This window comes from Salminus brasiliensis, chromosome 8, assembly GCF_030463535.1.
Source record: "Salminus brasiliensis chromosome 8, fSalBra1.hap2, whole genome shotgun sequence".
NCBI classification, from domain to species: domain Eukaryota; kingdom Metazoa; phylum Chordata; class Actinopteri; order Characiformes; family Bryconidae; genus Salminus; species Salminus brasiliensis.
In genome coordinates, this window is record NC_132885.1 from 41,814,257 (window position 1) to 41,827,050 (window position 12,794).

General features: G+C 44.3%; 1 protein-coding gene across 1 annotated transcript; it reads right to left on the reverse strand.

The window, feature by feature from the left end:
• Positions 1-476: 476 nt before the first annotated feature.
• LOC140561432 (importin subunit alpha-4-like) lies at positions 477-12,706 on the reverse strand. The gene is made up of 17 exons (XM_072686641.1): positions 12,569-12,706; positions 10,076-10,120; positions 9,323-9,412; positions 8,573-8,602; positions 7,844-7,896; positions 7,596-7,691; positions 6,793-6,878; positions 6,502-6,588; positions 6,039-6,208; positions 5,089-5,133; positions 4,818-4,949; positions 4,419-4,547; positions 3,869-3,973; positions 3,285-3,356; positions 2,934-3,096; positions 1,743-1,837; positions 477-1,645 (listed from the first exon to the last, which is right to left on the reverse strand). Exons 1-17 carry the CDS (start codon positions 12,689-12,691, stop codon positions 1,547-1,549), a joined length of 1,620 nt encoding a protein of 539 aa, XP_072542742.1. The 5' UTR covers positions 12,692-12,706; the 3' UTR covers positions 477-1,546.
• Positions 12,707-12,794: the final 88 nt, after the last annotated feature.

A 12,794-nucleotide genomic window follows, 5' to 3' on the forward strand; every position in this document is an offset into this window, starting at 1 on the left:
GAACGTTTGGAATCGAATTCAATTCCGAGCGAGTCGATTCCGAGAGTCGATTCCAAACAGTTTGAAAACGGTATTTGATTTATTTCATTATTATTGTTCTTTGATTGATTTTTTTTTTGGCGTAACTCGTCACATTTTCACATTATATTATTTTTAATAATAAAAAAATACGTTTTTTAAACAGGCAGTTTCCAAATATTAATAGATTTTTGGGGGGATTTTAAAAAATCTGAAACGTTTGAGCAAACCCTAACAAACACCTAGGAACACTTCACTACACTTTAGTAACTGCATAGTAACACCCTAGCAACCTACTGCCTACTTCACTTATAATTCACTTTGAAAAAATGTGATCAAATACTGAGTCAAGTTCAATCTTTGGAGTTGACTCTTGATCCCCAAATGCTTGGATTCAGAAAAGTAGTCATTTTGAATTGTTCTTCACCACATAAACATTACACACAGCACACCAGGCGTAGCGGATACAAAATGTTCGTTTAATATTTTACAGAACTGCCGAGACGCCACAGTGTCATACTGAATCAAATTCTGAATCATTACAACCCTAATTAGGAAAACATGAGATCGTCCACCCCCACTTTACAATCACAAGTGAAAACACTGCTGTGAAAAGCGACGCGATCCTGCTTTTTGTTCAGCAAGAGACTCAAGGAACAGCGAGGAGCCACATTAAAGAGAGCAGGATCAGAATTAAGGGCTGGAAAATTCATTTATAGACCAAAAAAACCCAAACAAACAAAAAAACAAAACAAAACATGAATTTCGGCGCTGCAAGGAAAAATCTTGCAATGGATAGAAGCTCATATCACTGTTTGATACAAGACTGAAACATCTTTAAAGCGGCTCAATCTGGATCATAAGACAGTTTCACACACAAACACGCATGGAAAATAAGAATGCTTTAGTCTGCCTTAATATGTGTAGATGTGAGTGTTTGTGGGAGCCTGCAAACAATTTATATACACACACACATATACACACACTTAAAACATGAAAATATGCATTCCCTACACAAACTGAATAAAATGAAATTAAAATAAAATATAAGTTACTAAAGTAAGGCTTGCAAGGATGTTTCTTTTCATCTAAAAAAAAGTGACAAAAAGACGTCCTCTGAAAACACGAACGGCACTCAGGAGTCCCTCTTCCTCATTTCAGTGCAACTTGATATAAAACAAATGAAATATTTTAGGAAATTCATCATTTGTTGCTGATTGGTCCCCCATCATGAATGTGTTTTTATATTTAACTCACAAAAAAAAAACCAAACAAACAAAAAAAACCTTCACTCTATACATAAAACCCACGTCTTCCCTAAACATTTAAAAAAGAAAAAGTCCATCCCAGAGCAGAATTACAGCGCATGATGGCCACAAGTTCAGAAACACCAAACATCTGCATCATGTGTGTGCGCGCATGAAAGACCACCTGAAAAAAGCAAAAATAGTCTGATGCTCCATAACGTGGACGGCAAGCCGAGGCACCCCGAATCCCCCGTTACTGGGTGTCTGTGCGTTTGCAGTCTTCAGAACTTGAAGTCGTTGGTCTGCAGGTCTCCAGCAGGATTGAAGGTAAAGGTCCCTCCATCCGTTGCCTCAGGAACCAGACTGGAGTCCTCATCAATCTGACACAGACACACGGGAGAAAAGGACATGGTGTAAAACGGAGGCCTGAACGGCAGCAGTGTGTGAGTGCAGAACGCCAGCGTCATCATTACTCACGTCGTCTCCTGAGAAGTACTGGTCGATGATCTCGAAGGCCAGTTTGTAGATGTACTCGTTCTCATGCTGCTGCAAGCTCTCAATCTTCTCCAAACCTGAACACACAGTGGAGCACTTCAGCACAGGGTTTGCTCAAGCTACTGAGATCACAGCTCATTAGGAGAAGAGGTGGCAAATCCAAGCCCACAAAATACCAAAAACCACACAATGACGGCTCAATCAACTGCACACCGAGTCTGTGAGTACATGAATATGCGTTTACGAGATCAGATGGTCAGTATTCATGGTCTATCTAGCGGCTTCCAGTAGCTTCTGCCCAGGTCATCAGATTCAGACCCCTGACTCTGGCCTACAAAGCCAAGACTGGACCAGCCAGCCCCTCCATACTTGATGGCGATGGTCAAAAGCCAATCTGCATCGAGAGCCCTTCCAGCTTCAATTACGGCTCGGCTCGACCCGCCATCCTTTAAGATCCACGAAGACGAGCGTCCAGACTTTTTACTGTCCTGCACCGAATTGGTGGAACGAGCTTCCCCTGGGTGTCTGACTTCTGTATTTAGTAGAGTCTAAGATTAGAGGGGTCTTTGAATTCTAGCTGATATAAACTAGCTAAAGGTCTTTTCTGATTGAACAGTGAAGCTCTGCTGTGAGTCGCTCTGGAGAAGAGCGTCTGCTAAATGCTGTAAATATAATGTAAATGTCTATCAGCTTGTCCACTGCTAGAAATCACCTCATTGCCACACCCCTTTAAATATCATCAAATAAGTCCTATTAAACTAGTTTGGGGGATGGGCGTGCTTAAACGGTGTACTGCAGCCGGCCACCAGGGGGCATAAGACACAACTTAGCTTCACTTTTCAACCACTGTCCTGGTAGGGTGGGTCCTCAGTGGGACTGTCCTATGAAGACTCCTTCTTAGTAGCCTCTTGGTCACACAAACAGAACAGTCTAAGGAGGCAGTGCGGTGACGTCACCAGAGAGGTCTCGCCTCTTGCAATTGTGCCTCACGCTTTTCCATTCCTTCATGGAAATGAATTCTAATTATATGATTGGTTTTCCACCTTTTCAAGGTGCTGGTTAGGGCTGGTTCCCCACCCCGGACATCAGCTGCGACCTCGAAATTGCTCCAAACGTAGGCTGCCTGGTCTCTGGAGGGTGTCTTTACACCCTTAATCATTTCCTCCGACTCACCTCCACACTCCTCGATGATGCTGGACACAGTGCTGGCCTGCTCTCCTGCCATCAGCAGAATGTTCTTCAGGCCGTCCAGCACCACCTGCACCACCTGTGCGTCCCGCACCACCAGCAAACCGCACAGAGGAGCCACCACGCCCTGCTGCACCAGGTACTCCACCTGCTGGCATATGGGCACACGGTTAGCAAAGCTACATATGAGACAAGTTGTCCCAGTCCCCGCACCAGCACACCCCCCGCCCCCCGCCCCAAACACACCGCACTCCCAGTGCCACATCCAAGGCCCCTTTTTTTTTTTTACTAAAATTTCTACAGAACTGAAAGTAAGTGGACAGTAGACACTCTGACCTGCTCCTTCTTCCCACTAATGGTGAGGTTGCTGATAGCCCATGCTGCCTCTTTCTGAGTCCCGAAGTCACCCTGAGAGAGAGAGAGAGAGAGAGAGAGAGAGAGAGAGAGAACTGGTATTTTGGGCTTCTGAGCTTCCCCTACAGTCGGGGAGTGTAATTCACTTTTCCACCACTGCAGTACATACAAATCTCACTTTGTCGCCCCCTCATGGACAGCTGGACACATGCATTTGTTTACAATCTGAAGGTGGAGCAGCATGTGGACTGAGGTGGTAGAGTAATACTACAGGATTTTACACTAATATGACTCTATGGGTTCTGCAGCGTTACACAGCAGCTCTGGAGAGAGGTTCTCCTCCTGCAGCTCCACCACCAAACCTCCATAGTGCAGTAGCAGCAGCAGCGCTCCGGCCCGGAGTGGGAATGACGGAGACGCCCTTCTCTCTGTTCAGTTCAGTCAGTGGAGCATCAGCATGTTCCTGAAGCTGCTGTTTTGAGGTCAACAGGCTTACCTGTATTACCTGAACACGCACTTACTGGTGGTAGCAAGTGGAAAAAAATAGACGTGAAGCTTTGCGGTACCTTTGCTAACTGATGTATGATCAGAGGGATGAGTCCAGCATCAATCACTGCCTGGACCTGCTGCTGGTTTCCTGCTGTGATGTTGGACAGGAACCACACCGCCTCCTGGGTGACCAACCAATCACAACACACCAACAAACAACAATATCCTTGTTTATAGTTTTAAAAAAAGTTAAGGCACTTTAAGGCACTCTTTTACAAAGTCTACAGTATCTGCATGTAATTTCATGGCCAAAAGTTTTTAGACACCCGCTTATCAAGCGTTCCTTTACAAATCAAGGATATTAGCAGGGTAAACTCACAACTTTTACACTAAATGTTGGAGCACTGCTGTGTTTGCATGTCTGATTGCATTCAGCCCTGTGTGTGCACAACTGAGTGGAAATCACTCATGAGAAGGGGTGTCCACAAACTTTTTTTTTTTAATCATCATTTATATTATCTGAAGCTTGCTTTCTCTCCATTGCAATCAAACAGACAATATGGGTCCGTTAAGAGGATGCCTTCACTCAGAATTTCTGCAGTTCTCAGACAGAAACCCCACACTAACCTTGTTGATTTTGTCCTTGGGGTGTGTGAGCAGCAAGGGGAAGTGTGAGAGAACATCACAGTTGAGCACAGCTTGCGTCTGTTCATCCGTTCCTGTGACAATGTTCCCCACTGCCCTCAGGGCTGCTGTCTACAAGAAGAAGATGGAAAAAAAAGCAGTTGGTGCAGAACACCGTCTTTCCCACTGCAGACTAGGGTTCAATTCCCCAGCTGGGTGAGGGTGAGTACACCGCTCTACACCAATAAGAGCTCTTGGGTAAAATTTGATGTCAAATTTTGTCTCTAAAATAAAACTTTAAAGGCCCCTTAAGAATCACAGTGGACAAGGGTAACCCATCTGTCTGGGGTACTTCAGTGAGGTTGCCAGTTTTAAAAACCCCAGACTCTGCGAACCATGTACCTGAACTTTAACCTCCTGGTGGCTGAGCAGAGGGACTAGGAAAGGCACGACTCCCGACTCGATCACCATCTGGATCTGCTCGTTACCGCCGTCAGTCAAATACGACACCGCCCACACTGTGTCCACCAGAATCTACCAGATAAAGTTTTAGAATTATTATTTTAATTTACTACTTGTGTCGTAGTAGTAAATTAAGACCGTACTAATTGCTGTCATGCTAATAAAGCAATCCTGAAAAAATCTTGAGAAGAAGAGCCATGCAGTGACTCACGTTAATGTCGGTGTGGTATATGAGGACGCTCAACGCTGGAAGAATCTAAAAAAATAAATAAATAAAAAAAGAGTGATGGAGAAATCCGAAACACAACAGATCAAACATCAGAGCCACAAAGCTGCTGCTTTAGTCATTTTATTATTACATTTTTGCTTTGTGGTTGCTATGGTATTCCAGGTGGCTGCTATGGGTTTGCTAAGTAGTTGTTATGGTGTTGCAAAGTGCAGATAATCTCTATAGTGGGCTCTATGCGGATGCTAGGGTGTCTCAGATGGATGCTGGGGTGTTGCAAAGTAGTTGATGTGGTACCTCAATGTGGTTGGATGGGTGTTACTAGTGTATTTGTATAAAAGAAAGTCCTATGGGGAAAATTTTGTTGCATAAAATTAATGCATCCAATCAAAAAGCTGTATACAAGCCTGGATTGCACAATCAGACATAAAACATGCTGAATAATAATAATAATAATAAATTAGTGTATGTATTGTAACATACAATACTTCAAATGTTGGAGTGGTCCAGCGCACTAGGGTGCTGTTACTATGATCGGAGGATCACTAGTACAATACCCAGTATAGAGACCCTGCCAATGCCAGCACTAAAAATAGCTTGTGGGGGGAATGGAGGCTCAGCAGTTAGAGCTCCGGGCTATTGATAACAGGGTTGTGGGTTCGATACCCGGGCTCAGCAAGCTGCCACTGTTGGGGCCCTTGAGCAAGGCCCTTCACCTTCTCTGCTCTCCGGGCGCTGGAGTTCGCTGTCCACCGCTCTGTGTGTGTGTGTGCTCACTGCCCTTAGTTCACTAGTGTGTGTGTGTGTGTGTGTGTGTGTGTGTGTCACTGTACATAGTGCAGTGACAAATACGTGCACCTTTACCTTTATATGCTAACACTTAGTGATAAACTTTCCACTCTGTCTCCTTTCCCCCATTATACACACACACACACCTCCTGCACGGTCTCCATGGGCGGCGGTGGCTCTTTGTTGCGGCAGAGGTTGACAATCACCCAGGTGACATTGCGTAGGAAGGAGAGCGGGACGGTGGGGCAGATGAAGGACAGCAGAGGCTTCACCACACCCAGAGAGATGACATAATCCCTGCACTGAGGCCCATCTCCTACACACACACACACACACACACTCGTGACCACACAGTTAGAGATAATGCCCTGTGATGTTGGCATCAGACTAGCTTACCAGTATGACATTAGAGCAGTGAGAGGCTACTGATCAGGTGCGAAATCAGGGGCCTAAACATTGTTGTTTTTTTAAATAACGTGGACCCAATGTGGATCGGACGCATATGATCAAGATGATCAGTCTGGTGCATGTTTAATTCAGATTATTGGTTCTGTTGGGTTGCTTTGGCAGGACTAAAACACCCCAGAACTCGTGTGTGTCGTGGCTCACCGATGATGTTGCCCAGCGCCCACACGGCCTGCTCACACACATTCTGGTGTGGGGAGTGGAGCAGTCTCAGGAACAGCGGCACAGCGTCTGTGAACACAGCAGAATCAGGGGTACGACTCGCTGAGAGGGGGGAGCAGGGATGGAATCTTGAATGTGGGTCCGAAAGAGCAGTGAGAAACATGCTCTAAAAACGTGCTCAATTCCTGAACCACTATCCAGCCCCCACAGCGGCCGTTTCAATTATTGTACTTTTCTAACACCCGACAATCTTCCCACAGACACTGTACTTACTGGACTGAACCACGGCCTGTGTCTGAGCTGATGTTCCAGAGGCGATATTCGTAAGAGCCCAGGCTGCCTCGAACTGGAGAGAAGGGCTGAGAAAGACAGATATAAATAAACATACATTATATTGACAAAAGTATTGGGACACCTGCTCATTCACTTGTTTCTTGTCCAGGGAAAAAGGTGTTCTACCAGATTTCCGAGGGCCATTGCTGTACGGGTTTGATTGCATTCAGCAACAAGAGCGTTAGTGAGGTCAGGATGCTGGATGATCACCACCCCACCTCATGCCAAAAGTACTGGAAGGAGCTCCACCATCATTCCAGAGAGCACAGTTCCTCCACTGCTCCCCAGCTTGATGCTGGGGGGCTTTATACCCCTCTAGCCCACGCCTGGCATTGGGCAGCATGGTGCCAACAGATTCATGATGTTGTCACCATGCTGGCTGTACTTCTCTACAGGGACTAGACATATGTATGTGTGTGTGTGTGTGTGTGCATTTGTACAGCAGCTGTAAGAAAAATATCAATATATTGAAATAGTGATTTTTTCACAGTATTAATTATTAATGAATAGTTTAGATGTAAAGATTAGGGTCAGACTGTGATTCATTTACTCGTAAAATCAGATCCCACTGTTTTGATTGGAGAAAAAGTCAACTTTTCTTTTACATAAATGTTAATGTTAATATTTTAATATATCAATATTCCATTACTACTGAATATGTTGAATCATAACCCTTATATCGTGAGGCATATCATATCACGTATTGCCCAGGCACAGGCCAACACACAAATAAGCAAACTTACTGATCATCTCTGTCCAGGCATTTGACCAGAACCGGCAGGATTCCAGATCGAACCAGATCATCAATAGGAGGGTTTCTATCACTGGAGAGCAACTTCCTAAGACAGAACACACACTTTATACCCTTACACACACACACAAAACACACAACACACAGTGTACTCAAGACATCCCTCTGGCAAAGTAGACTGTAGGTATCCACCACAGAACGGTAGCTTAGCTTACTATGAGTCAACACAGACGATCATACCTGGCTGCTTGTACTGCACTGAGCTGTAACACACTGTTGTTGCTGGAGGCGTTCTGTAGGAAACACACACACACACACACACACACACACACACACACACACACACACACACACACAGTAAATCATTAAACAAAACACAACACAGGATTCATCAGCACTCTAAAGCTAACAGGCTAACAGAGTAACAGAATAATTTTCAGAGAAGTGGTTCAGCCAGAATTTCATTTCAGAGGGGCTGGACTTCAGCTCGGGGGGGGCTGGCTTCTGTAGTCACAGTTCCACACTCATCTCTGTAAACACACGTAAACAGCCCATACAGACCTTAGCTTAACATCTAAGCTAAAACTGGAACTACATCTGCAGTGCTATTCTACGTTCAACCTGGTCTACAGTGCACAGTGTGACACACTGTATGTCCAAATGTTTGTGGACACCCCTTTCAATGAATGCATTCTGCTACTTTAAGTTGCGCCCTTTGCTGACATAGCTTGCACCTACTGGCACCATGCTGCCTATTGCCAGGCATGGGCTAGAAGGGTATAGAGCCCCGCAGCATTGAGCTGTGGAGCAGTGAGACGGTGTTCTCTCAAGATAGAGATTGGTGACAGTCTAAGTCCACTGTTTGATGGCAACATTAGCCTAGCAGTAATGAATCAGGACACTTAGATTTTTCACTAATCTGAAATTCCTTTAAGGGTCGAGTAAGAGCCAGAGGAACCTGTAGCTCACCTGTAAGATGGTTTCCAGGGTAACATTTTGCTAGAAATGAAGGGCAGAGAGAAATAGAACAGAGCACAGTCAGTTAAAAGGCTTTAACACTACATGCTAACACAGTCAGAATCAAGGGGTCGGTGTGAAACTGAGCTTCGCTGTAGAGAAATTGGCCCACTCTGATCTCTTTACAGTGGAGGTGAACGAAAGCAGGCATTGGTCGTCATGACTACAACAACACAGATACAGCCCATAATTTATCTCCTACCCAAAACCACCAGTGCAGCTACACAAGTCTTCTGAGTTTTATATGGGATGATGATGATGATGATGATGAGGGTAAAATAGAGGAGAATCTGAACTAATGCAGTTCTCTTTAGGGACTACTTTCTGTAGCTGCACTACACCCTGCAGCATGTATCCCTCCACCATTTTAATGATCTGGTTCTAAAAGCAGGTTCTAGAGCCGAGCTCTTCTCAGAACTCTGGTAGAACCGTGTCTCAGGCATCAGGCAGCGTCTTCATCACCATTAGGTGAAGAACTTTCTGTGAGGAGCTTTTATTAGAGCTTCAGACGTCTGCTTCCTCTCACCTCCTCTGTAGAACCACAGCTCTTCGTTTCACACCAAACCCCCCAAACCCCCCTCTGAATCACTCTGTTTACATTTTAACTGTGTGTAATTATGCACAAAAGTCAGAGTATTGTTTAGGATATATCTCTCTCTCACACACACACACACACACACACACACACACACACACACTTACTCCTTTAAGGTCGTTGTCCACATCCGATTCATCTGCACTCTCGCTCTGTGGAACGTTTCTTTTCTTCAGCAGGTGCTCATCTCTCTTATTCTAACAAACAAACAAACACAGAAGGGAAAGAAGATCACACCACCTGACCACTGCAAACACACCCGGTGTAGATAAGGAGACAGTCTACCCTTACATTGCAGGGTGTGTCCCCCACCGCCCTTTCAGCTAGTTCATGTGTATGCCACATTATATATATATGTACACACACACACACACACACACACACACACATACATACTTATACACACACAGCTCTGGAAAAAATGAACGGACCACTTAATATTTTTTTATTATTTCTGCATCTCTACATATCTGGCAGCCGTTTTGACATGAGAGCTGTGATTGGTCAGTCGAGGTTATTTCACCATAGTGATTTCTGAATGCTCTCAAAGTTCAGATATTAGTACTGTGTTTAAATCTGAATAATAACTCCTTTACATTACAATTATTATAATGATTTCTTTGCATTATTTGAGCAGTTGTCATTTCTGCAAATAAATAAATGATCTAAATAGTAATATTTGTATTTGGAATTTAGGGAAAATGTCCATGGTTTATGAAATACAACGCAGATGTTCATTTCTCTAAACACACTGCCTATAACTAGTACAACCTGAGAAACTGATCATGTAGGGTGGTCTCAGTTTTCCTCTCTTACTGAGGGAACTGGTGTGTGGAGAAGAGCAAAAAACGAGTACACACCTTTCTCAGCTCTACAGATACTTCATTCCGATGTCTTCTCATCGTCTTTAAAAGAGAAAGAGAGATTTACACCATTAAGAAAAATATATAAATAAAATATACATGTACACACACATCCCCCAGCCATAACATTAAAACCACTGCAGGGTGCAGTGAATAACAAGATCTGGTTCCAGTGGCTCCTGTCAAGGGGTGGAGATATTAGGCAGCAAGTGAACAGTCAGTTCTTGAAGGTGGAGTGTTGCACTACAGCACAGTAGTAGGAGTCGCGAGTTCGAATGCCAAGCCATGCTGCTTTGCCATCAGCAGCCGGAGTCTGGGAGAGCACAACTGTCCGTGTCCTCACTCTTCATCAGTCTTAAACGATGTTGACCGGCACAGGTCAGAACATCGCCAAAACATCAGGCAGGTCTTGTGACGTGTTCCCTCCTGGTATGCAGTGGTGAATTGCGAATTGCCATGGGGATTAAATAAGCAGCACACTGGCCCCTGCGTTCACCCCCTTAGTCCTCATTAACGTCATCAAACTAGAAGAACAGTGGTGAGAAAAGTACACGAGACGTCCAAGTATTTGGAAAGAAAAAGTGGAAGTGAAAAGTGGAAGTTCAGCTAAAAATATTCAGCACATACTTGTCCAAATATTTGTGGACAGCCCTTCTAATGAATGCATTCAGCGGCTTTAAATTGCACCCATTGCTGCCGACACAGACGTACACACAGCGTGTCTAGTCCCTGTAGAGAAGAATTACTGCCAATAGAATAGGACTCTCTGGAGCAGATCAACATCATGACCCTATTGGCTCCATGCTGCCTAAAAATGTCAGGTGTGGGCTAGAGGGGTATAAAGCCCCCCAGCATTGAGGAGCTGTGGAGCAGTGGAAGAACTGTGTTCTCTGGATTGATGGTTGGTGCTCCATCTAATTATTTTGGGATGAGCTGGGAAGTTGGTTTAGGATGAGGTAGGGGGATCATCCAGTCAATCCAACATCCTGACCTCACTAACGCTCTTGTTGTTGAATGCAGTGAAATCCTCACAGCAATGAAACAGCGAATGAGCAGATGTCCAAATACTTTTATTTTTTTAGCCGCATCAAACTGAACTAGATTCTGACCAACCTGTGTTTAAAACATCAGCTGTTATGAATGTATATGGGGGTTTTAGCTACAGTAACAGTGCATGAAACTACCTCCACCATGTTTGAAGGCTGTACTTTACCCTGTCTCACTCTCACAGTGAGCTGTTGATGAAACTACCTCCACCACGTTTGAAGGCTGTACTTTACCCTGTCTCACTCTCACTGTGAGCTGTTGATGAAACTACCTCCACCACGTTTGAAGGCTGTACTTTACCCTGTCTCACTCTCACTGTGAGCTGTTGATGAAACTACCTCCACCACGTTTGAAGGCTGTACTTTACCCTGTCTCACTCTCACAGTGAGCTGTTGATGAAACTACCTCCACCATGTTTGGAGGCTGCACTTTACCCTGTCTCACTCTCACAGTGAGCTGTTGATGAAACTACCTCCACCACGTTTGAAGGCTGTACTTTACCCTGTCTCACTCTCACTGTGAGCTGTTGATGAAACTACCTCCACCACGTTTGAAGGCTGTACTTTACCCTGTCTCACTCTCACAGTGAGCTGTTGATGAAACTACCTCCATGTTTGGAAGCCGCACCATAACTTGGCTAGTGAATTTTAGGCGCCCTATTACATGCACCTAGAGGGAAATTCAAATAACATAGGAGTGAATTATTTTACTTCTACACTCAACTTAGTTAATTAACACAATTACCATAAAAATAAACACGTTAACGGTACAGAAACTTTAAGGTGAATGTGAAGGAGTGTCCATGGCCACTGTAGCATTAGCCTGTATTGTACAATTCCCACTGAACGGGGTTGATAGCGTTGAAGCTTGAGGGCAATTAAACGCAAAAACAATTCATGTATAGTTATACAGCTACGGGTTAACAGTTATTATTATTATTATAATAATATTAATAATACAGCTGAAGGTATAAGTAGCTAGCTATATCGCTAAACGGATTGTCCCGGCGCTTGTTTATGTTTAGCATAGCTTAGCCTGCTAGCAAGCCAGGCAAATCCGCTCGGAATAGCTCTGGGTGTGTTTAGTTTTGCACGAACTAAGTGCGTTTTGCGGCCTATTGTGTTATTAAGGGCACGATAAAACATTTTAAAGTCTTAATTGTTGATAAACGCAGTAATTAAGCCACAGTTTATCAACTTGTGTTAGCTTGTTTGGGAATTCCCCGTTCCACCTTAAATGGTGCTGCAGTTACATTCTGGCGCCTGAGGCGCCAGAATGTAACTGCAGCACCATTTAAGGTGGAACGGGGAATTCCCAAACAAGCCAACTTCAGCTTCGCCTCAACTCGCAAAGCCGAGCAGTAAACTACCCGAACACAAACATAGGATGGTCAATAATGCCCTTAAACCCACAGCTAACATAAAATAGCTTCTAATCGCCCACCTCAGCATCGCGTCCTTTGTTTTTAAAGCTCTTAATACGATGGTTTTCCAAGGCTCCGTTTTCTGCCATGGCTGCAGCATTCACCGCTGCACAGTGTGTGTTCCTCAACACGAGAAGGTCCATCTAACGAAGATGGACTGCACTGCAGTCATTAAAATGGTCACATATCACATATCATATCATATTAAATCAATATTACAACCGACTTCTCTTCTCCAATCTGTTA